Source organism: Ruditapes philippinarum, unplaced genomic scaffold (genome assembly GCF_026571515.1).
Source record: "Ruditapes philippinarum isolate M1 unplaced genomic scaffold, ASM2657151v2 ctg1660_1_1_1_1, whole genome shotgun sequence".
Lineage (NCBI taxonomy): Eukaryota > Metazoa > Mollusca > Bivalvia > Venerida > Veneridae > Ruditapes > Ruditapes philippinarum.
In genome coordinates this window covers 199,423-225,875 of record NW_026863554.1, presented here as the reverse complement: position 1 = coordinate 225,875, position 26,453 = coordinate 199,423, and the positions used below count along the sequence as shown (strand labels likewise).

At 34.1% G+C, this 26,453-nt stretch overlaps 2 protein-coding genes across 2 annotated transcripts in view; both read left to right on the top strand.

The window, feature by feature from the left end:
- The first annotated feature begins 240 nt into the window (after window positions 1-240).
- On the top strand, window positions 241-13,921 carry LOC132722480 (alpha-ketoglutarate-dependent taurine dioxygenase-like). Its single transcript, XM_060706985.1, has 5 exons — window positions 241-247; window positions 1,811-2,197; window positions 3,799-3,938; window positions 7,165-7,320; window positions 12,314-13,921. Exons 1-5 carry the CDS (start codon window positions 241-243, stop codon window positions 12,467-12,469), a joined length of 846 nt encoding a protein of 281 aa, XP_060562968.1. The 3' UTR covers window positions 12,470-13,921.
- Window positions 13,922-20,070: 6,149 nt separating this feature from the next.
- Window positions 20,071-26,453, top strand: part of LOC132722479 (uncharacterized) — a 61,435-nt gene continuing 55,052 nt past the window's right edge. Inside the window, exons 1-4 of the mRNA XM_060706984.1 lie at window positions 20,071-20,352; window positions 20,976-21,023; window positions 23,445-23,596; window positions 24,500-24,594. Coding sequence (XP_060562967.1) covers window positions 20,292-20,352; window positions 20,976-21,023; window positions 23,445-23,596; window positions 24,500-24,594 — 356 coding nt within the window. The 5' untranslated portion in view covers window positions 20,071-20,291. The remainder of the gene's footprint in view (window positions 20,353-20,975; window positions 21,024-23,444; window positions 23,597-24,499; window positions 24,595-26,453) is intronic.

Genomic DNA, 26,453 nt, shown 5'->3' with positions numbered 1-26,453 from the left:
AATAGCTATTTATATTCTGGTTGAACACTACTAAAAATCGTTTATTGCAGAAATCGCCACTACATAAAATCGTTTACTCTGCCTGATCATGTTTGAATTTCATTCGATATACAGGTTATTATATTATGTATATGTTAATTATCATCAATTTCATTCTACAGTCCTTCGTTCATTGTATATGTGTTGCTTGCACAAGGAATGACTATACCCATTTACGGCTAAAAAGTGAATTGATCTATAATGGAAGGTCTGTAATAACAAACGAACAAAACCGTTGGATAAGTATTTTAATAAAAACCACGGAAAAATATTTATGGATCTAAGTTGGGCAAGTGTGAGCATACATGTTTATCCCGATAATAATTACATGTATAGTTTTTATTTAAAAAAAAAAAAAAAAAAAAATTTGATTCAGGGGCTGATACAGAACAGGGTTTTCTTGGAGGGGGGGGGGGGGGGGGGGGGGCTGACAGACATATGGGTGGAAGATTTTGACAAAAACAAGAAAAACACTGGACAGTGCAAGATTGGGCCAGCATCTTGTTCATGTGACAAAAATTTAGACGATACGTGTAATTATGAATGATTTAAGAAAAATGTATGTGATTGGGGTGAGTCTGGGAAGACTGTCCCCTCCCTTAGACCCGGGACTTATCGTATGTCCCAGCTTAGACAAAAAAAACAACTGAAATATGAGGTTGAAAATGGTGTTATTTTAATTTATTTAAGAGGTAAATACAGATGTTTTGATTGATGATTAGATATCTTGTGTTTGTACGTATTTTATATTTTGATATAATTATCTTTAATTTGTATTTAATGTAATGATTTATTTTATTCTCCTTTGTAAAGAGAATCGTTTCCTGATTACAACAATAATTAAACGCATTCTCACTAACACTGGCGTCGTGTGATTATACCTACTTTAAAATTAATAAGAAATGAAAAAAAAGAGAAAGAAAAGAAAATGAGAGAATGAAACCACGGATTTGTAATATAAATCCGTGATGAAACAAATGAGATGAAGATACTTTGATTAAAAAGTACAATGATAAATCATCGATTTTAACAAAAAGCTCATTATGATAATGTAGTTTCTTATGTGAAAAATAATGGAGGAAAACAAGTTTCTGATGTGGAAATAATGGAGGAAAACAAAAACAGCAAAAAAATTTTGAAGCCCGTTAGCTTTCTGCCATGAACATGATGAAGTAGGTGAATTCCTTCATAGCTTAATTATAGCTGCTCTACCGATTGAGCGACATTTAAAATCATCACGTTTGTACAATTATCCAGGAAGTGCAACATTATAATTACTGTAGTTTCTAATCATATATGTCTGCAAACAGCAATTTTATTGTAAAATTCTATTCAAACGCTATAAGTCATATTTTGAAAAGCACTTTCGCTCACTTTCGTCAAAAAGGTCATTTTCGATTTAAAGGGAAACCCTGGAAAAATTTCATTTTTTTAGGTTTTTTTAAATAAATTTTGTGTTCTGTTACCTCCCTTTTTAAAAGTTTTGGGGGTTACCGAGCTTTTGAAATGCAAAATTTAAAAACGCTTCGTGAAAATTTAAAATGAAAAATATTCACTAAAAAAAAATTTTTGATTTTGTTCCAATTAAATTTTAGGTAAATTTTTACAAAATTAGCCGATGAATTCGTTTAAAAAATTGCAGGTGGTTTAAAAAATATCCAAAAATTTAAAAGCATTTTACAATTTTTTTGTTTAAATTTGGAATCAAAAAAATTTTAAATTTCTGAAAAATTCAAAAAAAGGGTTTCTGAAAATTTAAAAAACTTCTCAGGGTTAAAAAGGGCATGCAAGGGTTTTTTCTGCACCCCCCTAGGAGTAATAATAACGGGCGTTGACTTAAAGAAAGACATCTCAGACGATTTAATAGACCAGTTCAAAAGAGATGTCCATAAGCATCGTCTGCTTATTTTCAAAAATCAAGGCACAGTTTCTGGTCAAAGACATGTTGAAATAAGCCAATGGTTTGGACAGTTTGAATCAACATTTTACAAACATCCTAAATCACCACATCCAGATGTATTTCGAGTATCAAACATTCGTGAAGAGGGCTGCACCAATGTTGGGCGAACTGGATGGCATATTGATGGAAGTTTTATGAAGAAACCCTTTGCATATTCAATTTATCACATGGTATCGATTCCAAAAGTTGGAAATACTGGTAAATGTCTTGAAACTTTATTTAGATCTATATGTTATAATTCATTTATTCAAGCAGCGTGTTTCCAAATTAGTCCAACTAATTGTACTGCGTGACGAAATATTGTGCTATTTTCGTGTCTGGGAAATATCTCGCCTCTACAAAAAAGCGAGATTCTGCCACGGAACGAAAATATCTCAGAATCAAGCTTTAGCACGTCAATATATTTTGACTAGCCTCCAGATGAGCCAAAATATTTCAAGAAAATCAAGCTTGAGAAAAATGTACTAAGATTTTAAGATAGGTACACTGATACAAAATTCAGGTGATAATAAATTTGCATGTAATGTGTGATCAATGACTAATTTTGCAGTATTTATGACCATATTTCTACTGCATGACTATCAGTATCACAGTGAGGGCTTTTTTTTGCATATTTTGACCCGTTTTTGTTAATTTACATGGATTGTATAAATGTATAAATGTCATTTGCAATGTGTAAATTACTCTCTTTGTTCACTTCACAATATTTTTCTTTTAAAATACATTTTTAAAACGTTCATGAACATGTAACTTGGTTGCAATTATAGGTCTAGAATAAGGTTCAATAATAACCAAGAAATTGGGTTCTATACTTGTATCTCGGTGGTGTCTTTATATGGATCATAGATGTATTTTATTTCTCTTCTATACAAACAACTATGTGCAAGTTCAACTCTCTGATCCATATATAGACATCGCCGGGATAGAAGTATAGAACCAAATCTCTTGGTTATTATGGAATCTTATTCCAGACCAATAGTTTCAACCAAGTTACAAAAATAAGCATGAATCTAGATGCTTGCTGCTTCAAAGTAGCAAATAGTAAAAATACAAATGGGTACAATATGAACTATGATTGACATTACATACTTTTTTATGTGACCATATATATGTAGCAGACTCCATTGTAATATTACCTATATTTGAGTGCAGAAAGTGAAACTGCCGTTTGTGAAAAAGTTTGACTCTAATTGAAAAATAAGAAAAGAAAATAATAGTATTTTTTTTTGTTTTATCTAAAGCTATTAGAACTAGCATGTCCACTCAATTTCAGTTGTAAAGGTTAATGTACCCCCTGTCATTAAAAATTGGGCGTACATTTCAAAATTTGGAATTTGGGTGTACACTGATGTTCAATTGTGTCTTTGTTTGTATACTAATGTATGTAACTAAGAATTTTTTCAAAGCTCAAATTATTAATGAACAGCTGTTTCACTTACTTAGTATTACTACCCACTAACACAGGCATCCCTTGCATTATAGTCTAGTAGTATATAGCAGACATAACAATGGAGAGATGATTTTTTGGCAGCAGATTTGCAATTGAGACCATGTTTAGATCATATAGATGGCTATGGCATTTAGCAGATATGCAGTTTAGACTTTCCCAAACATTCATTTAGAATTTGATGGTTCTGATGATTTTACTCTGCATGCATATACCCCTGCCTTCAGTTTTTATGCATGTATATAGAATGTTGTTTGTGATCATGCTCTGAAGTGCATGAATGGACGTATTCAGAACTGAAAAGTTAGTTATTCATGTAATTTATTCCTGTATCTGAAAAGATTTATTTTAGACTTTGTTCCACTGAAAGAGTTAATTGAGGGACTATCAGAAGAGACTCGAGCCAGATGGGAAAGACTCTGGATGTTACCAGACAGACGTGACAAAATTCTTCACCCACTGATATACTCTCATCCAGTCACAAAACAACCAGTAGGTTTATTTATTTGTCATACATACATTATAAAAATATAAGATGTGAATGGCACATTATGCCTCAGAAATCAATACATTGTAGTTATTAAAGTCTATAGAAATGTCAAAAATGTGTTTATTAATGTTTTGATCATGGATTTTGGGTACCGGGTATGTTAGATGTTTAACAGCTGAAAAATATAAGATGCTAAGCCTTCTTTAATTAAGAAATAATATACCCCAAACTGTGATTTTATCGCTCAATAAAATCACTGTTTGGAGTTTGGATGCTAGAAATTATATCACACGGGCGTAGCCAAAAGACAAACAGTGATTTTATCAAGCGATATAATCACAGATTTGGATATATTATTTTGCTTCTAACACGACATTAACAAATAAATGCTGCCAAAGCTGATATTAAGCTAAATTGCGCCTGATATGTTTCCGTACTTATTTCAGCTTGTTGCATTTTTTGTGGTTATGTCACATGTATATAATGGTTACGTCACATGTCTAAATATAGAACATCAACAGTGATTTTATTGCATAATAACAACACACTTTCGATTCTTCTATGTTCAATAGGGAAAAATGCGGGTCGTGTAAGAATGTCATATAATTCATGTACTATAATAAAATAAGAATCATCATTATATAATTGCTTTGTGAAGGAGAATATCTATTTAATATGGATTTATGTAGTAAAACACCAGTTTCTTTACCCTTGTAATATTCATGATTATGATTAACTTTAGCTTTACACATACTTTTAAAAAAGTTGTTTAATTATAAATCACATTTTAAAAAAACTTATTTTATTGCATATCAGAAAGATTCAAATTCATCAGAAAAGGTCCTGCCGTGACTGGGATTCGAACTCCTGACCACCTGCTTACAAGGGAAAGTAGCATTGCTCTAGTCCACTGATAGAAAGAATCAATTCCTTGATTTGTACTCATAGTTATGAAGATGGGAGTGCATTCAACTGTAACACACACTCTTTCTAGAAAGTCATTATTTATGATGGTAGAGTGGCTCATTTTTATGCCCCCATTTCGAAGAAAAGGGGGTATATTGCTTTGCACTTGTCGGTCCGTCGGTCCGTTGGTCCGTCGGTCCGTCGGTCCGTAGACCAAATGGTTTCCGAGTGATAACTAAAGAACCCTTAGGCCTAGGAACTTCAAACTTGGTATGGTGATTGGTCATGACCAGTAGATGACCCCTATTGATTTTGGGGTCAAGGGGTCAAAGGTCAAGGTCACATTGACCTTGTAAGCAAAAACGGTTTCCGATCAATAACTAAAGAACCTTAAGGCCTAGGAACTTCAAACTTGGTATGGTGATTGGTCATTACCAGTAGATGACCCCTATTGATTTTGGGGTCAAAGGGTCAAAGGTCAAGGTCACATTGACCTTGTAAGCAAAAACGGTTTCCGATCAATAACTAAAGAACCTTAAGGCCTAGGAACTTCAAACTTGGTATGGTGATTGGTCATGATCAGTAGATGATCCCTATTGATTTTGGGGTCAAGGGGTCAAAGGTCAAGGTCACATTGACCTTGTAAGCAAAAACGGTTTCCAATCAATAACTTAAGAACTTTAAGGCCTAGGAACTTCAAACTTGATTTGGTGATTGGTCATGATCAGTAGATGACCCCTATTGATTTTGGGGTCAAGGGGTCAAAGGTCAAGGTCACATTGACCTTGTAAGCAATAACGGTTTCTGATCAATAACTAAAGAACTTTAAGGCCTAGGAACTTCAAACTTGGTATGGTGATTGGTCATGATCAGTAGATGACCCCTATTGATTTTTGGGTCAAGGGGTCAAAGGTCAAGGTCACATTGACCTCTTGGGTAAAAACGGTTTCTGATCATTAACAAGAGAACCCTTAGGCCTAGGAACTTCAAACTTGGTATGGTGATTGGTCATGACCAGCAGATGGCCCCTATTGATTTTGGGGTTAAGGGGTCAAAGGTCAAGATCACATTGACCTTGTAGGTAAAAACGATTTCCGATCAATAACGAAAGAACCCTTAGGCCTAGGAACTTCAATCTTGGTATGGTGATTGGTCATGACCAGCAGATGACCCCTATTGATTTTGGGGTTAAGGGGTCAAAGGTCAAGGTCACATTGACTTTGTAGGTAAAAACGGTTTCCAATCAATAACGAAAGAACCCTTAGGCCTAGGGACTTCAAACTTGATATGGTGATTGGTCATGATCAGTAAATGACCCCTATTGATTTTGGGGTCAAGGGGTCAAAGGTCAAGGTCACATTTACCTCTTAGGTAAAAACGGTTTCCGATCAATATCTAAAGAACCCTTAGGCCTAGGAACTTCAAACTTGGTATGGTGATTGGTCATGACCAGTAGATGACCCCTATTGATATTGGGGTTAAGGGGTCAAAGGGCAAGGTCACATTGACCTTGTAGGTAAAAATGCTTTCAAATCAATAACTTAAGAACCCTTTGGCCTAGGAACTTCAAACATGGTATGGTGATTGGTCATGACCAGCAGATGACCTATTGATTTTGGGGTCAAGGGGTCAAAGGTCAAGGTCACATTGACCTTGTATGTTATACGGTTTCCGATCAATTAACTAAAAACGCTTAGGCCTAGGAACTTCAAACTTTGTATGATGATTGGTCGTGACCAGCAGATGACCCCTATTGAGTTTTGGGTCAAGGGGTCAAAGGTTAAGGTCATGACCAGTAGATACTTGATAACCCTTATTAATTGTTTGATCACTGGGTCAGAAGTCATGCATAATAACCTTTTCACATGATTAATTGGCTGCTGATAGGGGGCATACATGTTTTACAAACATATCTTGTTTAGTAAGAAACCATTTCAATTATAGGTCAGAAAACATTTTGGATTTCAGACAAATTCAAAAACACAAAGGTGTGAGCGCCTATCTTAATTTTACGAGCATTTTAAGTTTGTAACAGAAAATTGCAAGTGCATTACAAAAGATACAACAGTGTGATGTTTTTAACCACTGAGCCAAAGGATCGATTCCCTGATGCAGTTGTATAGGGTAACGTACTCATATATGTAAGTTATGATTGTATGTTTGCACTCAACTGTTACATTTTTCTATTCTTGCATCTGTTTAAATGATCATTTTTCAATATGACATCTTTGATATTACAGAAAAAATATGATTTTGTGCTAAAAAAAGTAGAATATTTGTACATTGTATTAAAGATTTTTTAGATATGTATTTCTATTGTAGACTTTGTGTTTTCATCTTGGGATGACTGAGGCATTTATTTGGGATTACGGTACTGATCAACAGCGAATAACAGAACATAAGGAAACTATGAAATTACTGCAAGAAATTCATGATGAGATAGTCAAAGATAATAGAAGACTGATCTATTCACATAAGGTGTTTATCTACTTTATTTTCAACACATACCCTGCTAAAGCTGTCATGTTAAAGCTTGACTGTCCAAAGAATAGGGACAGCTATTGTAATCATCCTGGCGTTGGTGTTACACTTTGATTAAGTTTATGCATGTAAGTTAGTATCTCTGAAAATTACTTAAGGGAATTGGTTGAAATGTTACAAACTTTTTCTCTGTGATTGCCTTACATGATGGGTACAGGTGTGATAACTCTGAGTTACCCTTTTACAGTGTAAGTTACCCTTTTACAGTGTTATTCCCCTTTTCTTACTGTCAAGCACAGAGAAAAGTTAAGCATGCTGTCTTATGGACAGCTCTTGTATTGAAATTGGGACAGTCCATTGATAATATGAGAGACTTCAATATAAACTGACCATATACTAGCAGGTCACTTTTGGAACTAGAATGTAGACAGATAAATACACGAGAAGTGCATCATTATGTTCATGATATAATACAGGTTAGTGGATGAATACAAACTATTGAAAACCAATAGAGATTTTCGTATTTCTTCTGCTAGAATATTTCCAAAACAGAAATGGTAAATTTGTGTGTACCACAAACTTGGAAAGGTAAAAGCTATTGTTTATTGAACTTGGGACATTGCCAATGGAAGAAGGTGACAACGATTGGTTGCAAGGTCATATTAACTAAGGTCAATGTCATAGAGACACTTTGTGTCAAATCTTTACCAGATCAATGAAATATCCTAAAAAAAATTGAAACATTGAAGGGACTTTGCCCTTGGACAGTAGATGACCTTAATACCTTGATTTTAAGGTACAGTCTACTCCACTTATAACGAGATCGGTTTTAATGAGGTTCCGCTTATAACGTACATTCTACTGTGTCCCGGCCTTTTTCCTTCTATTTTCCTTTCTTTTTATATCGTTTATAACAAGATCGGTTTTAGCGAGATATTGGTTACAACGTACATATATTCTACGTCCCATGCGTAATTTTCAGAACGAGGTCACGTCATTGGCACTTCGTCTGCATCAGTTTGACAACTTGAGAAAAACAATGGTGACAGAAAACAAAGATCAACTAAGGAAGAAATTATTGAGCAATTAGCAATCAAATGTGTCAGTCTTGTTTTGTCAACGCTCCGGGCTAAATTGTCCTTTAGCTGACAAAACAATTTCATTGGGTGATCAGCACAAAGGAAGCGGCTAATTTCTTGCAGTGTTATTCGGTGCTTGTGAGAAATACACTGCGTGACTTTTAAAAAAAGAAATTTAAAATGTACATATTAATAAAAACACACGCAGTTTGACGTGGTATGGGTTTTCATATGTTTTGTTTAAATTCTATGATAGCTAGATATATTTATTTACATGTATATTTCAATAAAAAAAAAACTACTGTGTGCAAATAGTTACCTCCTATTATGTGCTCTTCAAAAAGGATTTACGCGAAAGCGAAAGTAGAAATAAATGATGTTCTACGGTGTCGAATTTCTCAATTTGTTCTGTCCCGGTTATAACGAGAACCGGTTAGACCGAAGAATCATGCAAAGTCCCGACGATCTCGTTATATCCGGAGTGCACTGTAATTTGTTCAAAGGTCAAGGTCACAGTGACACTATGAATTTTTAGCTCGACTATTCGCAGAATAATCGAGCTAATGCAGTCACCCATTTGTCGGCGTCGGCGTCCCTGTGGTTAAGTTTTTGTATGTAAGCTGGTATCTCCATAACTACTGAAGGGAATGGATTGAAACTTCACACACTTGTTCTCTGTGATTATCTAAGATGATTGGCACAAGTCCCATAACTCTGATTTGCTTTTTTTCATAATTATGCCCCTTTTTCGACTTAGAAATTCTTGGTTAAGTTTTTGTATGTAAGCTGTTATCTCCATAACTACTGAAGGGAATGGATTGAAACTTCACACACTTGTTCTCTGTGATTATCTAAGATGATTGGCACAAGTCCCATAACTCTGATTTGCTTTTTAGCTCACCTGAGCATGCTCAGGGTGAGCTTTTAGGATCGATGATTGTCCGTCGTCCCTCGTCCGTCGTCCGTCCGTCGTCCGTTCACATTTAGTTGTTAACACTCTAGTGGTCACATTTTTGCATCAATCATCATCAAACTTGGTCAGGATGCTTATCTAGTTGATAGCTCGGATGAGTTCGAACATGGGTCATCTCGGATGAGAAACTAGGTCACAAGAGCTAAAAATAGAAAAACCTTGTTAACACTCTAGAGGTCACATTTTTGCCTCAATCATCATCAAACCTGGTCAGGATGTTTGTCTAGGTGATAGCTCGGATGAGTTCGAACATGGGTCATCTCGGATGAAAAAGTAGGTCACCGGAGCTAAAAATAGAAAAACCTTGTTAACACTCTAGCGGTCACATTTTTGCATCAATCATCATCAAACTTGGTCAGGATGCTTATCTAGTTGATAGCTCGGATGAGTTCGAACATGGGTCATCTCGGATGAAAAAGTAGGTCACCGGAGCTAAAAATAGAAAAACCTTGTTAACACTCTAGCGGTCACATTTTTGCATCAATCATCATCAAACTTGGTCAAGATGCTTGTCTAGGTGAAAGCTCGAATGAGTTCGAACATGGGTCATCTCGGCTGAAAAAGTAGGTCACCGGAGCTAAAAATAGAAAAACCTTGTTAACACTCTAGCGATCACATTTTTGCATCAATCATCATCAAACTTGGTCAGGATGCTTATCTAGTTGATAGCTCGGATGAGTGTGAACATGGGTCATCTCGGATGAAAAAGTAGGTCACCGGAGCTAAAAATAGAAAAACCTTGTTAACACTCTAGTGGTCACATTTTTGCATCAATCATCATGAAACTTGATCAAGATGCTTGTCTAGGTGATAGCTCGGATGAGTTCGAACATGGGTCATCTCGGATGAAAAACTAGGTCACAGGAGCTAAAAATAGAAAAACCTTGTTAACACTCTAGTGGTCACAATTTTGACTCAATTGTCATCAAACTTGGTCAGGAAACTTGTCTAGGTCATTGCTGGGAAGAAATTGAACATGGGTCATCTCGGATGAAAAAGTAGGTCACCGGAGCTAAAAATAGAAAAATCTTGTTAACACTCTAGTGGCTACTGTTGTGATCCAAATATTCTGTTAATTGGTCTGAAAGTTTGTTTTGATGATTTCTAAGTCAAGTTTGAACATTGGTCATCTTGGATGAAAAAAACTAGGTCACACCGCCCAAATATGGAAAAAACCTTGTTAACATTCTAGTGGTCACATTTTCGACTCAATTATCATCAAACTTGGTCAGGATGCTTGTATAGGTAATTGCTTGGATGAGTTCGAAATCGCATGTGGAACTAGGTCACCGGAGCTAAAAATAGAAAAATCTTGTTAACACTCTAGTTGCTACTGTTTTGATCCAAGTATCCTTGAAATTGGTCTAAAAGTTTGTTTTGATGATTTCTAGGTCAAGTTTGAATATGTGTCACCTGGGTAAAAAACTAGGTCGCACTGCTCAAATATGGATAATCCTTGTTAACACTGTAGTGGTCACATTTTTGACTCACCTGTCATGAGACTTGGTCAGAATGCTTGTCTAGGTAATTGTTTGGATGAGTTTGATAAATCAGGTGAGCGATCTAGGGCCATCATGGCCCTCTTGTTTTCATAATTATGCCCCTTTTTCGACTTAGAAATTCTTGGTTAAGTTTTTGTATGTAAGCTGTTATCTCCATAACTACTGAAGGGAATGGATTGAAACTTCACACACTTGTTCTCTGTGATTATCTAAGATGATTGGCACAAGTCCCATAACTCTGATTTGCTTTTTTTCATAATTATGCCCCTTTTTCGACTCAGAAATTCTTGGTTAAGTTTTTGTATGTAAGCTGGTATCTCCATAACTACTGAAGGGAATGGATTGAAACTTCACACACTTGTTCTCTGTGATTATCTAAGATGATTGGCACAAGTCCCATAACTCTGATTTGCTTTTTTTTCATAATTATGCCCCTTTTTTCGACTTAGAAATTCTTGGTTAAGTTTTTGTATGTAAGCTGTTATCTCCATAACTACTGAAGGGAATTGATTGAAACTTCACACACTTGTTCTCTGTGATTATCTAAGATGATTGGCACAAGTCCCATAACTCTGATTTGCTTTTTTACATAATTATGCCCCTTTTTCGACTTAGAAATTCTTGGTTAAGTTTTTGCATGTAAGCTGGTATCTCCATAACTACTGAAGGGAATGGATTGAAACTTCACACACTTGTTCTCTGTGATTATCTAAGATAATTGCCACAAGTCCCATAACTCTGATTTGCTTTTTTACATAATTATGCCCCTTTTTCGACTTAGAAATTCTTGGTTAAGTTTTTGCATGTAAGCTGGTATCTCCATAACTACTGAAGGGAATGGATTGAAACTTCACACACTTGTTCTCTGTGATTATCTAAGATGATTGGCACAAGTCCCATAACTCTGATTTGCTTTTTAACATAATTATGCCCCTTTTTCGACTTAGAAATTCTTGGTTAAGTTTTTGCATGTAAGCTGGTATCTCCATAACTACTGAAGGGAATGGATTGAAACTTCACACACTTGGTCTCTGTGATTATCTAAGATGATTGGTACAAGTCCCATAACTCTGATTTGCTTTTTTTGCATAATTATGCCCCTTTTTCGACTCATGAATTCTTGGTTAAGTTTTTGCATGTAAGCTTGTCTCTCCATAACTACTGAAGGGAATGTATTGAAACTTGAAGAGTTTGTACTTTTTCGGACAATTTTATGTATTCATATAGGTAAGCATTATTATACTCAATGAAACACCCTTGTGACAAATTTTCGAATAGTCGAGCGTTACTGTCCTCCGAAAGTTCTTGTTTTTTTGTTCAATCAATATTCAATTATATAACATTAATACTTACATGTACATGTACACATGCTATTTTAGGGTCATATTTAAGATGAAAGTGTTTAGAGATATCTTTGATTTCTTTTATCATTTCAGTGGGAAGAAGGTGATTTTATCATCTCAGACAACTTAGCCGTTGGACATGAAGCGACACCAGAGACGCAGTATCCCAGGGAGGAGGTTGGTGTGAGGATCTTACATAGAACTACCATACAAGGCGCTCATGAACCACAGAAGGCTGAATCCATGTGATAGAATAAACATTGAAAACATTTCTCTGTCAGATTTTCAGATAAAGCATAAACCATTGCCCAGCTGGATGTATATGGAGAACTCATCCTGCTTTTTACTTTTAACAGTCAATGCGTAGTTTAAGGGTTTCTCACTATCGAAATACTAAGATTGAATCGTAGACTGTATAGGTTCTGGTTTGCTGGCACAGATTTGCAGCCCCGTTAGTGATAAAGGCCTGATTTAATTGTTGCCTGCACTTAAAGGATTTAATGAAATAGTGCAAAGAATTTTCAGTTTGTTTAAGTAATAAATTTTTATATTGTCTTTATTTACAAGCAGTTTAGAAATTCTTTGAGCACAATTCTTGTACATGTCTCTTTATTTACATAGGACGATATAGGCTAATTTTAATGTAATTTTGTTAAAAAGAACCACTACAACATGATCATGTAACATGCAGTCGGTTTTATCAAATTATATGTATATTGTCCTTTTAATATATATCTAGATCTTTTTTAATTTGCTAAGCACACAGTCATATATATGCTTGTATATAGGAATTGTTTTAATTTGAGAGGGACTCCACTGAAATCCTAACCCCAGAGATTCAAACGCCTAAAATCATAGAATTTGAATTTCTTACATAGATTAATTGGGTACTTAAACAAAAAAGTGTATAAAAGCATAATGGAAACATGATGTATTGAATAATGATGAATTATACTCAGAATTGAATTAGACATTCTATTATTGTGTTTTTCTTATAGTGATTTGAATTAAAAGTTTTCAATGCTTTTATTTTGGGGTTTATTTTTCACAATTAAAATATTTATCCTGGAGAAAAAAGAGTGAGGGAATGATCAGAAGTTTTGTGCACAAGCTATTGATCCAGGCATACGTGAAATGGTATATAATTCTTGAAGAAGAAAAAGTTTCCAAACCTGTCATGTAAAAAAAACTTAAGTGGAGTCCCATAAATACCTAATCTGTGATAGTTTGTTTTATTATTAAATGGATAAAAAATTGTTCATTTTCTGACAGGAATGATATAGAACATGTGTATGACACATTGTTTCAAAATGTTTGGTGTGAAAATATATTATGCATCATTTAATCGGAGACATTGTGATTTATTGTTAAGTATTAATGCTCTCCTGGCACTATTAATTGTTAATTTTCCATCTTTTTTTTACATTTTTGTAAGCTTGTATTATTCATATTATTCACAATGGACTTGGGAGTCTTTTTGACTCGATATTGTGTTAACATTGATATGATGATATCTTTTTTTACACCAAAGCTTATATATCAGAGCTGTATATGTCTATATATGTACATGGTATTTCTGTTTTGCTTCTGTTTTGTCTATGTTGCCATGTTGAATCATTGAAATGAATAAATCAGTTTATGAAAATGTTAAACAGATTCACTCACTCTTTACATACCACATGAGTGCATAGTGCCATCTTTCTGTGTTGTCTAAATTTAGTTTAATATGTTTGTCTGCCTACTTTAAACTCATTAGTGAGAGCATATACATATGACCACAAAAGATGTTAAAATTGGAGAAAAAAAATAAACAAAAAACAAACAAAAAAAAACAACAGAAAAACAAACAAATTTTTTGTTTGTCAAATGATAGCTGCTTCAATTTTTTATTTTGATTTAATCCAATCTAGCACTAGAAGATCACAGTTACTTGAATATAACTGCTGGATACCAGCTTGTTTGAGTTGTGGCCCCTTAAAGGGCCCAAAATAAGTATAATTTGCCTTCCTTCACCAGATCAGTTTTATTTTCATTTGATTTTAGGCAAAGCTGTGTGGAACTTGTATCATCTAAAGATTTGGATTTTAATATAATTTTGTCAGATGCCTTATAGAGTGGTTTTGTTTAAGATATGTCTTGCCTTGCCTTTATAATGGCTGTATATTTTTTAATTGATTTAAATTAAACTTGCAGGGACCTTGTGCCACTAGTAGGACCTTTTTAGCTCACCTGTCACAAAGTGACAGGGTGAGCTTTTGTGATCGCTTTTCGTCCGTCCGTCCGTCGTCCGTAAACTTTTACTTTAAATGACATCTCCTCATAAACCACTAAGCCAATTTCATCCAAACTTCACAGGAATGTTCCTTTGGTGGTCACCTTTAAAAATTGTTCAAAGAATTTAATTCCATGCAGAACTCTGGTTGCCATGGCAACCGAAAGAAAAAACTTTAAATATCTTCTTTTAAAAAACCCAAAGAGCTAGAGCTAAGATATTTGGCATGAAACGTCTTCTAGTAAGTGTCTACCAAGTTTGTTCAAATAAAAGCCCTGGGGTCAAAATTGGCCCCGCCCCAGGGGGGTCATTGATTTTCCCTATATACATATAGTAAAAACTTAAAAAATCTTCTTTTAAAGAACCCATGGAGCTAGAGCTAAGATATTTAGCATGAAACATCTTCTAATAAGTGTCTACCAAGTTTGTTCAAATAAAAGCCCTGGGGTCAAAATTGGCCCCGCCCCAGGGGGTCATTGATTTTCCCTATATACATATAGTAAAAACTTAAAAAATCTTCTTTTAAAAACCCCAAAGAGCTAGAGCTTAGATATTTGGCATGAAACATCTTCTAGTAAGTGTCTACCAAGTTTGTTCAAATAAAAGCCCTGGGGTCAAAATTGGCCCCGCCCCGGGGGTCATTGATTTTCCCTTAATGCATATAGTAAAAACTTGAAAAACTTCTTTTAAAGAACCCATAGAGCTAGAGCTAAGATATTTAGCATGAAACATGTTCTAATAAGTGTCTACCAAGTTTGTTCAAATAAAAGCCCTGGGGTCAAAATTGGCCCCCCAGGGGGTCATTGATTTTCCCTATATGCATATAGTAAAAACTTAAAAAGTCTTCTTTTAAAGAACCCATAGAGCTAGAGCTAAGATATTTAGCATGAAACATCTTCTAATAAGTGTCTACCAAGTTTGTTCAAATAAAAGCCCTCGGGTCAAAATTGGCCCCGCCCCAGAGGGTCATTGATTTTCCCTATATGCATATAGTAAAAACATAAAAATTCTTCTTTTAAACAACCCAAAGATTTAGCATGAAACATGTTCTAATGGGTGTCTACAAAGTTTGTTCAAATAAAAGCCCTGGGGTCAAAATTGGCCCCGCCCCATGGGGTGATTGATTTTCCCTATATGCATATAGTAAAAACTTAAAAAATCTTCTTTTAAAGAACCCATAGAGCTAGAGCTAAGATATTTGGCATGAAACATCTTCTAATAAGTGTCTACCAAGTTTGTTCAAATAAAAGCCCTGGGGTCAAAATTGGCCCCGCCCCGGGGGTCATTGATTTTCCTTATATGTGTATAGCAAAAACTTAAAAAATCTTCTTTGAAAAAACCCAAATACCTAGAGTTAAGATTTTAATCATGAAACATCTTCTAGTGAGTGTCTACAAAGTTTGTTCAAATAAAAGCCCTGGGGTCAAAATTGGCCCGGCCCTGGGGGTCATTGATTTTCCTTATATGTGTAAAGAAAAAACTTAAAAATCTTCTTTGAAAAAACCCAAATAGCTAGAGTTTAGATATTAAGCATGAAACATCTTCTAGTAAGTGTTTACAAAGTTTGTTCAAATAAAAGCCCTGGGCTTAAAACTGGCCCTGCCCCAGAGGTGTCATTGTTTTTAACTATATGTGTATAGTAAAAACTTAAAAAAACTTCTTTTAAAAAACCCAATAAGCTACAGGTTAGATTGTAGGAAACATCTTTTTGTGGGTGTCTACCAAGTTTGTTCAAATAAAAGCCCTTGGGTTAAAATTGGCCCTGCCAAAGGGGGGGGGGGAGGTCATTGTTTTTCATTATATGTGTGTAGTAAAAACTTAACAAAATGAAACATCTTCTAATGAGTGTCTTCCAAGTTTGTTCAAATAAAAGCCCTGGGGTTTAAACTAGCCCCGCTCCGGGGGCCTAAATACAGGTGAGCGACCTCAGGGCCATCATGGCCCTCTTGTTTACCTCATCTGACCATAAAGTGGTCAAGGTGAGGTATAGTGATGGGGCTAATATTGTCTGGCGTTTTGGGTTGCCAACATTTCGGTTGTTTACACTCTAGCAATCACAGTTTTAATTGGATCATAATCAAACTTTGTCAGAATGTTTGTCTCAATGAAATACAGGTCAAGGTTGGATATAGGTCATTTTGGGTCAAAAACTAGGTCACAGGAGCTAAAAATCTTGTTAAAACTATAGTGGCTGTAGTTTTGATCCAAATATTCAGGACATTGGTCAGGAAGATTTTTTTTGATGATTTCTAGGTCAAGTTCCAATATGGGTCATTTAGGGTCAAAAACTAGGTCACTCAGCCCAAATATGGAAAAACCTTGTCAAAACTCTAGGGGTTACTACCTCAATTCAAATATCCTGGAAATTGGTAAGAAAGATTTTTTTGATGATTTCTAGGTCAAGTTGGAATAAGGGTCATTTTGGGTCAAAAATTAGGTCACACAGCCCAAATAAAATGGGATTGAGCTTTCATAGTTTGGTGAACAATATAAGGGCCATCATGGCCCTCTTGTTATAAATTGGTAGATCCTATTATGCACTACAGAGTTGTATCCCCCTTGTGACTGAGGGGATGCCTTTAAGAGTTAAGGCATCAGAATTGCAGTCACCATTTATCCCTGCATGATCGTAAGCGGCGACTTAATTGGTTTATATTATTCAAGTCTATGCATCTTTTAGCTTCAACAGGTGTTACTTTAAGTTTGAAAGACACATGGTTACTTAGAATTTGAAACACACTAAGTTAGCTATATTCAACTTTCCTGTTATGGAATATTTCTTTTAAACTGGTATTTTACAAAATTTGGACAATAATTTTTTAAACTACAAGCAACAGATTGCTTCATACATTTTAAACCTTGACTGCAATTTGTAAATAGTTTCAATTTTGATTTGATTTGAAGTAGATGTTGTAAGAAGTAGTTTCTCTTTCTTTCTATCTATCTTCCTTTCTTCAAATACTGAATTCCATTACCCATAACAAATTTATGGCCCCAGAATTGTCAAAAAGTAAGGTAAATTATTTGCATTGTTAATATGAGGGTTTTTGTTTTCAAAATATAAGCAGCCTACAGTTAGGACAAACTGTATGGATGTACATGTTGGACTGGCTCTAGATTGGTGGCTTAGGCAATAGAATGACTCCAAAACTTAGCAAATATTGGTTTTTCACATATAATACATATAAATTTTTGCAGTTAAAACTTCTGAAATATATATTGATAAAAATCACAACTAATAAATCCCTCTGCGGAAACTCAGCTTCTTTTGGCTGAGGGATTGTCTTTACTGGTTGAGGCATAAGTATTGCAGTCACTGTTTATCCCTGTGTGATTGTAAGAGGCGACTAAATCCCGGGTTCATACAACTGGAGTCTATGTATCTTTTTTAGCTTCAGCAGGTGAGGTTGTTTTGACCATTTGTGTTGTTTTTAAGTTTGTATCACCTGAGGTTAGCCAAAGTCATCTGTCCTGTTTTGGCATTATATGACCTACACTGTGTTGGTGCGCCTTGCAAAACAAACAAACAAAACTGGGAAAACCAACATTTGCTGAGTTCCGGATAACATCTATATGTATTTATTATAATAAGTCACTAGCATTTTAAGGGTGAACATCTGACAATGTATATGTCTTTATCTATGACACTGATTATCCTTACAGTACTTTTCAGGTGAGGTCAAATTTTATAATGTTACACATTATTGGCCTGCTTTAATCAGATACATATCTACATGTAGTTGTTTATGATAACAATTTTGATTTTGATATAAGTTTTGATAATACATCTTAAGATACTTAGGCTAATTTTGTTTCTTACATTATCTTTATATTTATTTTATTGACATGATTTTTTATATGCTCAGTGCTGTTATGATAACTACTTTGACATTTTTAAGACCCAGAGAGCAACTAGATTTGTTCATGCTTGCTGAAATATTTAGGCTGAATTTGCTGAAAAAGGTAGAATTTTTTTCTAAAAGAATAATATGAAGTTTTTGATAATTGCTGAATTAAGCTAAAATAGAACTGATATTTTTGCTCGCCATAGCAGAGAGTGCACATAGATGAGTCTGTGATTGTATGATATCATAATCTTGTGACTGACTCTAAATAAGTGATATAAATCATGCCTCTGGGGTCAAAATGGGTCCCACCCTTGGGGTCACTTAGTTTACCTAGACTAATATAGGAACATGCAGTTACATCTTCTATTCTAAAACTACATTTCTTAGAGCTTAGATGTTTCGTTTGTAGCATTGCCTAGTGGACCCCTACAAAAGTTATATGATAATATTATACTCGGGGGTCAAAAAATAGTGTGGCAAAATTTCTGCTATTCTGTTTAGTATTTCAGGCACATAGCTACATTTTATAATATAATTTGATATCTTTCTTACCAAAGATGAATGCGGCGTGGCCATGACTTACACTATACCCCCGTTCCCCCTCTACAACCCAAAACCCTTAAAACATCATCCAAACATGATAAGTATTGACAAAAATAAATTTTATGAAAAACATAAAAAAAATTGTTCATAAAATTTATTTGTGTCAATACTTATGATGTTTGGATGATGTTTTAAGGGTTTTGGTTTGTAGAGGGAGAACGGGGGTATATCATGGCCACGCGACATTCACTTGCGTTTCTTACTTACAAATTTAATATTGTGATGCAATAAACTTATTCTTAACCAATGACAATACCAACTGTCACAAAGGACCATTGTACTGTGGCAGTATAACAAAAATAATTTTATGTTATGACCTAAATCTAAGCCTCAAGATTATAAAAAAAAATTTCTGACTTCTACTTCAAATCTCAGAGTTTTGATTGGTCAGTGTGAATCCTGTGCTGGTTTCTGACCAATCAGATGTCTTAGTTTGAGCTGAGGAAATTTATTTTTTACCAGAGGACCCTTTTCTTGAAATATTTAAGTCAAGTCACTGAAATATAGGTTAGCTACCCCATCAATGACCAAACAGTCAGTTATATGTATATGAGTTACTATTGCCCAATGTGTGCTACTTATATGTTATCTGTTATCATTTGTTATCAAGAATGATAAAATGATAATTATATGTTTGTGAAAAATAAAAAGTTAACATTATTCAATGTTTCTCAGGACCTCTGGTTAATTTTGTCAAAAGAAAGTTAGATCTCCAGAATTTTTAATTCAGTGTTACTTGATCTTCATAATTTGATATCAACACTGTGTTTACTTATATTTCAAAAAGGTGAAAGCATTGAGATCCAAAGAATCTTGGATCAAGATTTGCGGGATGAAAAAATATTGTTACAATTCAATTATTATTAGGTTTTGTATCAAGGATACTGTCAATTAAAAAAAAAAGTTATGTATTCAAATGATACCTGAAATGGATGATTTTTTTCATATATGGATAACATTAAATTGTAACCTGGTCAAGATGGGTCTAAAATTGTCCCAACTTTAGGGTTAAATCTTAAAATTGGTAAAGACAATCATCACATAGATAAATTGCTTTTCTTCTGCTTAAAAGTTTACTAAAACTAAAAAAGCCATTGAAATTATATTTACCATTGGCCTAAGTCATTACTTATCAAATTAACATTTTGTTAAAATCATTGCCCAGCAGGTTAAGCAACTGTAAAGCAAAGTCTTTTTTTTAAGATTGGACAGACAATATTCATTTCATTGACCTTTTTAAGGATAGATTTTAGCTGTATATAAGGTCAAGATTTTGTAAAATGTTGAAGATGCTGTAGGATAAAGATAATTCTAAATAGTTGTTTATTCTGTTCCTTACCATAATACTATGGAACTTCTACAGGATTTTAGATTGGTTGTGTTGGTTGTTGTGTTCACTTCATTTGTAGGTAAGTAAGGATTTAACTTTTTCAAAAATTTAAAGAATTTTTTAATAAAAAATTAAAAATATTTTCTTATATTTAAGGGAAAAAATATGGAAATGTTGATAATGGATGCTCTGCTTTAAATATGGAGCAATCCATTTAAATTTAAATGGATTTTCCAATTGAAAGTGCTCAATTTAGTGGTAGATATTTGATGAAAAATAATAAATTTAATTTTGTATGAAAAGAATTGGATCTTTTTAAATTAGAATGTCTTTCTCAGTGCTCTAACTTATTACGCACCATCTTTTGTAATCCTTTATTTAGATGTATAACTTCTTGCCTTAACTATTTCCCTTTTGAATTTATATACTGGACTTGTTCTGCTTTTAATATGGAATAGTCCTGCTTTTAATGTAGGGATTTCAATTATTGAATGCTAAAATTCAATAGAGACAACAGTATAAAACCATCTAGACTGCTTTCATTTCTTGTGTAACTTTAGTCTGGAATTTTGGCAATTTATGCAGTCACAACATTGAACCTGAAAATTTAACTTCTGAAAATATGTTACTGTTTCATAAGAAAGAAAAACGAACACTTAAATAATTAAATATAATCCTAAAAACCTTCTTTGTTGTTTCCAGGTTTTTCAAATAGTGCTTCAATAGAAAGACCATCATGCAGCAAAAAGTGTAAGTAAAATATTCAGTAATTCTATGATTATTATATGGTGTAAATGAGTTCTTTGTGATAATCAATGTGATGTGAAAATAGGACTTATTTTGTTCAGAGGACATGGTTACAGTCACTGACTACAAAGCATATTATCCCTCACAGCTGTAAGTTGATTTGGGGGGTTCTTTCCTTGTTGATCTTGTCAATCATACTTTGGCTCGGCATTTAGAATTTTCTTTCATGTGAGGAAGCTGTCCAGCTAGTTTAGGGAAGATACATAATGTACCTGGCTCTAATTGGATGCCCAATCACGCCAGAAATAATAACTTGAGGTGCTGCTCAATCAGAGATCTTCTTTCATCAGTGAAGCTAGGAAGTCCCTATATGAACTTCATAGTGTTGTGTGACTTTAAACCACATAAACAAAGACAAAAGATTTGTCAGGGATGTATCTGCGCTTATTTGAATGTATTGATTATTTTGTGGTCTTTCTGGAATTTTTATTTGTTTTCCTTTTATCAAAACTGGTAAGGTTTTGGCATACTTGTATATCATTGCTTTGACTTTGGATAAGATAAAGGGAGTTCATTGATTGAAATACAAAAATAAAGCTACCAACAGTATAAAGCCTGGTCAATACTGTAAGGATGTGCAGACTGAACTGGTTCTATATTGGTGGTACTAAAGGTTACTCATTTTCAGTGCAAGCAGGTTATGGATTGATATACAACCTTGGATGAATTAGTAGAGATAATCACTAAATATGCAAATGACTATAACTGTTAATGTGAAACATCAGCTTGATAAAGATGTTAGTATGGTAGAAAATCAAGTGTGCATGATTGTAGTGTTAATAAAATATGATTATCATATTATCGTAAACTCTGTTATCACATACTCAGTGATATTTGTACTCAGTAATAGTATTTTGCCCTTTCTGAGGTCAGAAATACAAACATTGTAAATTTTATCAATATCATAAGTATTATAATACAGCAAAATAAAATGTTATACAAGGCTGGCCTGACCTACAGTATGTACAATACATAAAGTTAAGCTTACAAGCTCCATTTTGAAATGATTACTGACTAACATCTCTGTTATTGCCTGATGTTGGAGATGTTATTTCCATTGATTAGAACCAAACTGTCATTTTCTATGCTTTGATGTGTATTCTAATTTAAGGCAACAACTCTAAGCAAAATAAGCCTTTGTAGCAATTTATCTTATATGAAGCGAGTAATTCAAATGGAGAACAGTCTTAACTATAGATTGTGCAGAGTTGGGTTATATTCCCAGCCTACTGTAATATCCATTTGCTGGTTGAGTAAAAAATCTGGCATAAAACTCAAACTTAAACATTATCATATTAACACAATAATTATAAAATTGCATATTTACACTTTTTTGAAAAAATAATAAGAGGATATTTTTTCGTTTGAGTGAAATATGGAATATATTTTCACGAAACATGATTAAATGCCACACAGCCACATATTTTCACAAGCCAGGACAGCGAGTGAAAATATGTGGCATTTTATCATGTTGAGTGAAAATATATACCATATTTCACGAAAATCGAAAAAGTGACCTTTTTATTTAATTTCATTATCAAAGAAAAATGGTTATGAACCCCCTTGCTAACTACGCAATTGCAATTGTACTAGGGCACAGTAATATAATTAATTATTGTCTTGTTTTGCATGCGATATTTAGCGCTCATTGTGACGTCACGTAAACAACTCTTTTAACGTCTGTACAGTGTTAATGACTGAATTTAAGATATTGGTGTTGGGATTTATTTTCTTAGACCATTTTCTATCATTCTAATCAAAATTCAACAAAAAGTTGTTATTTATTTATCAGATTTTGTTATCAAAATGGCAAAAGAAGTCCCATGAATTAAATATGAGTTTTGACTCTGCCCACTTTCATATTTATATTTCATATTTATTTTTTACAAATATGAAATATATTTGACTGATAGAGCACCATATTTCATGGGTTGAATTAAATAATAACATTTATTATATAATCTATAAATAGCTTTGAAATGCCTTTCCCTGATTGGCTAACAAGCAACTTTTTGTAAAAAATAACAGGTCAATATCAGAGTATATTCACTGTTTTTTCCCCCTAAAAATAGATTTTCAGAGTATATTCACCGGTTTTTCTTCTAAAAATAGATTTTCTGGAAATCCCTAAAAGACGCGAGACTTTGACGTGACGTCACGCCAAGTTTGTTGTTATTATTCTGAAAAAAATACATAAGAGTCAAATTAGTCTATATTAGTTACCGTTTTTCATTTTTAAGAACAATAGGGATTAGCATGCTATCGCCTCGGTCAATATTAATTTTTTCAGTACATATCACATCATATTCAACAGCTAAAAAGTCCATATTTGTATAATACATGTAAAAATATATTTTATTTCAGATATGTTGTTTCAGCCTAGACATATATATACGTATGGCTACACAGTTCATGTATCCAGTGCATTTCTGGGAGCATCATCATCCATGTCAGTGTCCAAGTTGTCATGCACTGTCACAATTAATGTTCCAAGGAGGTGTGAGCACATCATGGAGGTATAATTGCTTTTAATACTCTTACCATGCTTAATATGAGCCGCGTCACGACAAAACCAACGTAATGCGTTTGCGACCAGCATGGATCAAGACCATCCTGCGCCTCGGCGCAGTCTGATCAGGATCCATGCTGTTCGCTATCAGTTTCTCTACTTTTTAAAGAGTTGGTAAGGAAACAGCATGGATCCTGATCAGACTGCGTGGAGGCTCAGTCTGGTCTGGATGCATGCCGGTCGCAAACCCACTATGTTGGTTTTGTCGTGTACACGGCTAATATCTTAAATGGACATGTTCATCTTGACATCTTCTAAACTTGGCAAAACCATTGATCAGTTTCGAGAAAATTTCAAAAAAATGTACAGACTGATGTGACAGCTGATCCTGGTCTGCACTGGTGGCAGAAGGCTAAGAGTTATAAAGAGCAAGTGCTATTTTTTTTTTTATGTCGGGAAAGAAAATTATGATTGAAAATGTTGACAAGTGTTCAAATAAAATGATTTATATTAGCATTGTTCTGTCATTGGTCAGACAGCTTGAAAGTTCAGCCGGAGAGCTTGGCTCCCCATAATATGACACCATAAACAACATACTGGTGTCACAACAAGCTCTCAGAAGATGAAATCTGCTTAGTACTGGTAAATAACCCTGCCATGTATGTTCAACATCTTCCCTTACATGTATGATTTCATTGTTTTCAACCAACCAGATTGTTCGAAAAGAAAAATAGAAAAGATATTGAAATTCCTATTTGGTACAGGTGTTTTATTCACATGTTCTGCAGGAATCTTTTGTTTGTTTCTCTATTTAAAAAAAAACAACCTTGAAAAGGAAATATTTGACAATCTGTAAATTGTTTTTGTAAGAGTCTAAAATTTGAGTATAATTGTCTGAATATTAATCCAGCTTTCAGATTGTTCATTGTTGGAAAGAGTTCAAAAAGCAGAAGACACTTACTTAGATGTGTCATCTGCTAAACAGTTCCTAGATGATCTACAAAGGTGAGTAAAAATAATTCAGGTATTTTAATGTTAACAAGAGCCATGTCAACATGGCCATCCCCCGCCGAATGTGTTTGCTCATTGGAAGAATGTATATGTAGTAGAGCAGAATAATTCCATTTTAAGAGGTCTTTTGGTAATGAAAACTGATGGCTATAGTGATTACAGATTTGAAACCTATGTGAATACTGATGGCTGAAAACAACAAAGGGCAATAACTGAAAAATAATGCAGGGTAGGTTATCATTCTTGTGTGCTGCATCCCTCCTCAGTAAAATCTATCCACCTATGAAGTTTCAAGTTGATACCTCAAATACTTTTTGAGAAAAAAATTGAATTGAAAAATTAAGTATGAAAAATAACAAAGGGCAATAACTCAAAAATTATAAAAGGTAGAGTTATCATTCTTGTGCACTGCACACCTCCTGAGTGAGATCTATGCACCTATGAAGTTTCATAATGATATCTCAAAGGCTTTTTGAGTTATGCTCTGGACAAAAATTAATTTTGAAAAATAACAAAGGGCAATAACTCAAAAATAATGCAGGGTAGAGTTATCATTCTTGTGCAATGCACTCCTCCTCAATGAGATCCATCCACCTATGAAGTTTCAAGTTGATACCTCAAATACTTTTTGAGATAAGCTCTGGACAAAATAGCATGAAAAAGAACAAAGGGCAATAACTCAAAAATTGTATAGGGAAGAGTTATCATTCTTGCGCACAACATTCCTCCTCAATAAGATCTATCCAACTATGACATTTCATGTTGATATCTCAAAAACTTTTTGAGTTTTGCTCCACTCAGGTGAAAAATTAAGTATGAAAAATAACAAAGGGCAATAACTCAAAAATTATGAAAGGTAGAGTTATCATTCTTGTGCACTGCACACCTCCTGAGTGAGATATATGCACCTATGAAGTTTCATGTTGATATCTCATAGGCTTTTGGAGTTATGCTCTGGACAAAAATCAATTTTGAAAAATAACAAAGGGCAATAACTCAAAAATTATGCAGGGTAGAGTTATCATTCTTGTGCACTGCACTCCTCCTCAATGAGGTCTATCCACCTATGATGTTTCAAGTTGATAACTCAAATACTTTTAGAGATATGCTCCGGACAAAAATGTCGGACGAAAGGACGGACGGACGGAAGGTCGAAGACTATTTCTATATCCCCCGCTGCCTTTTCGGCGGGGGATAATAACAGGCATTATCATAAGCTATTATTTTGTTATATTAATTAATTGTATTGCTTGCTTACAAATTGTGTGAAGATGAATAATCATATTTATTATAGGGAACAACAAAGCTGCAATTGGCTTGAATATAATATATAGTATGGTGAAATAAGGCTAATCATCATATTGTCACCTAAGTGCAGTAATTGGTTAACTCCTTATATAATATAATAGGAGTTAATCCATTACTGCACTTAGGTGATGATTTCTCAAAAAGCCAGAGGACACATTTAAAGCCCAAGCCCGAATGGCAAGGGATTTAATAGGTTCAAGGACTTCTGAAGATGTTTATGCCCAGAAAAAAGGCGTATTAGTGCTATTTTTGCATAAAGGTCATGTCTTATTCAGTACTTCAGCATTTTGTTGTCTGTTTCTTGTAGAAAGAAACCAGTTTGTCATGTTTTACAAGTGCTAGTGTTATGTCAAAATGTAGGAGAAGATTTTACCTAAATTTTATTCATATCATATTTTTCTAAATCTTATACACCTCATGAATTGAAATTATGCAATTACTACAGTTTCTAGCTGGAATTATTTAATGAATTGTGAAAATGATGCCTAATTATAGATTATAGACATTTTATAGTATTAATTTGTATCTATAAATAGTAACAATTT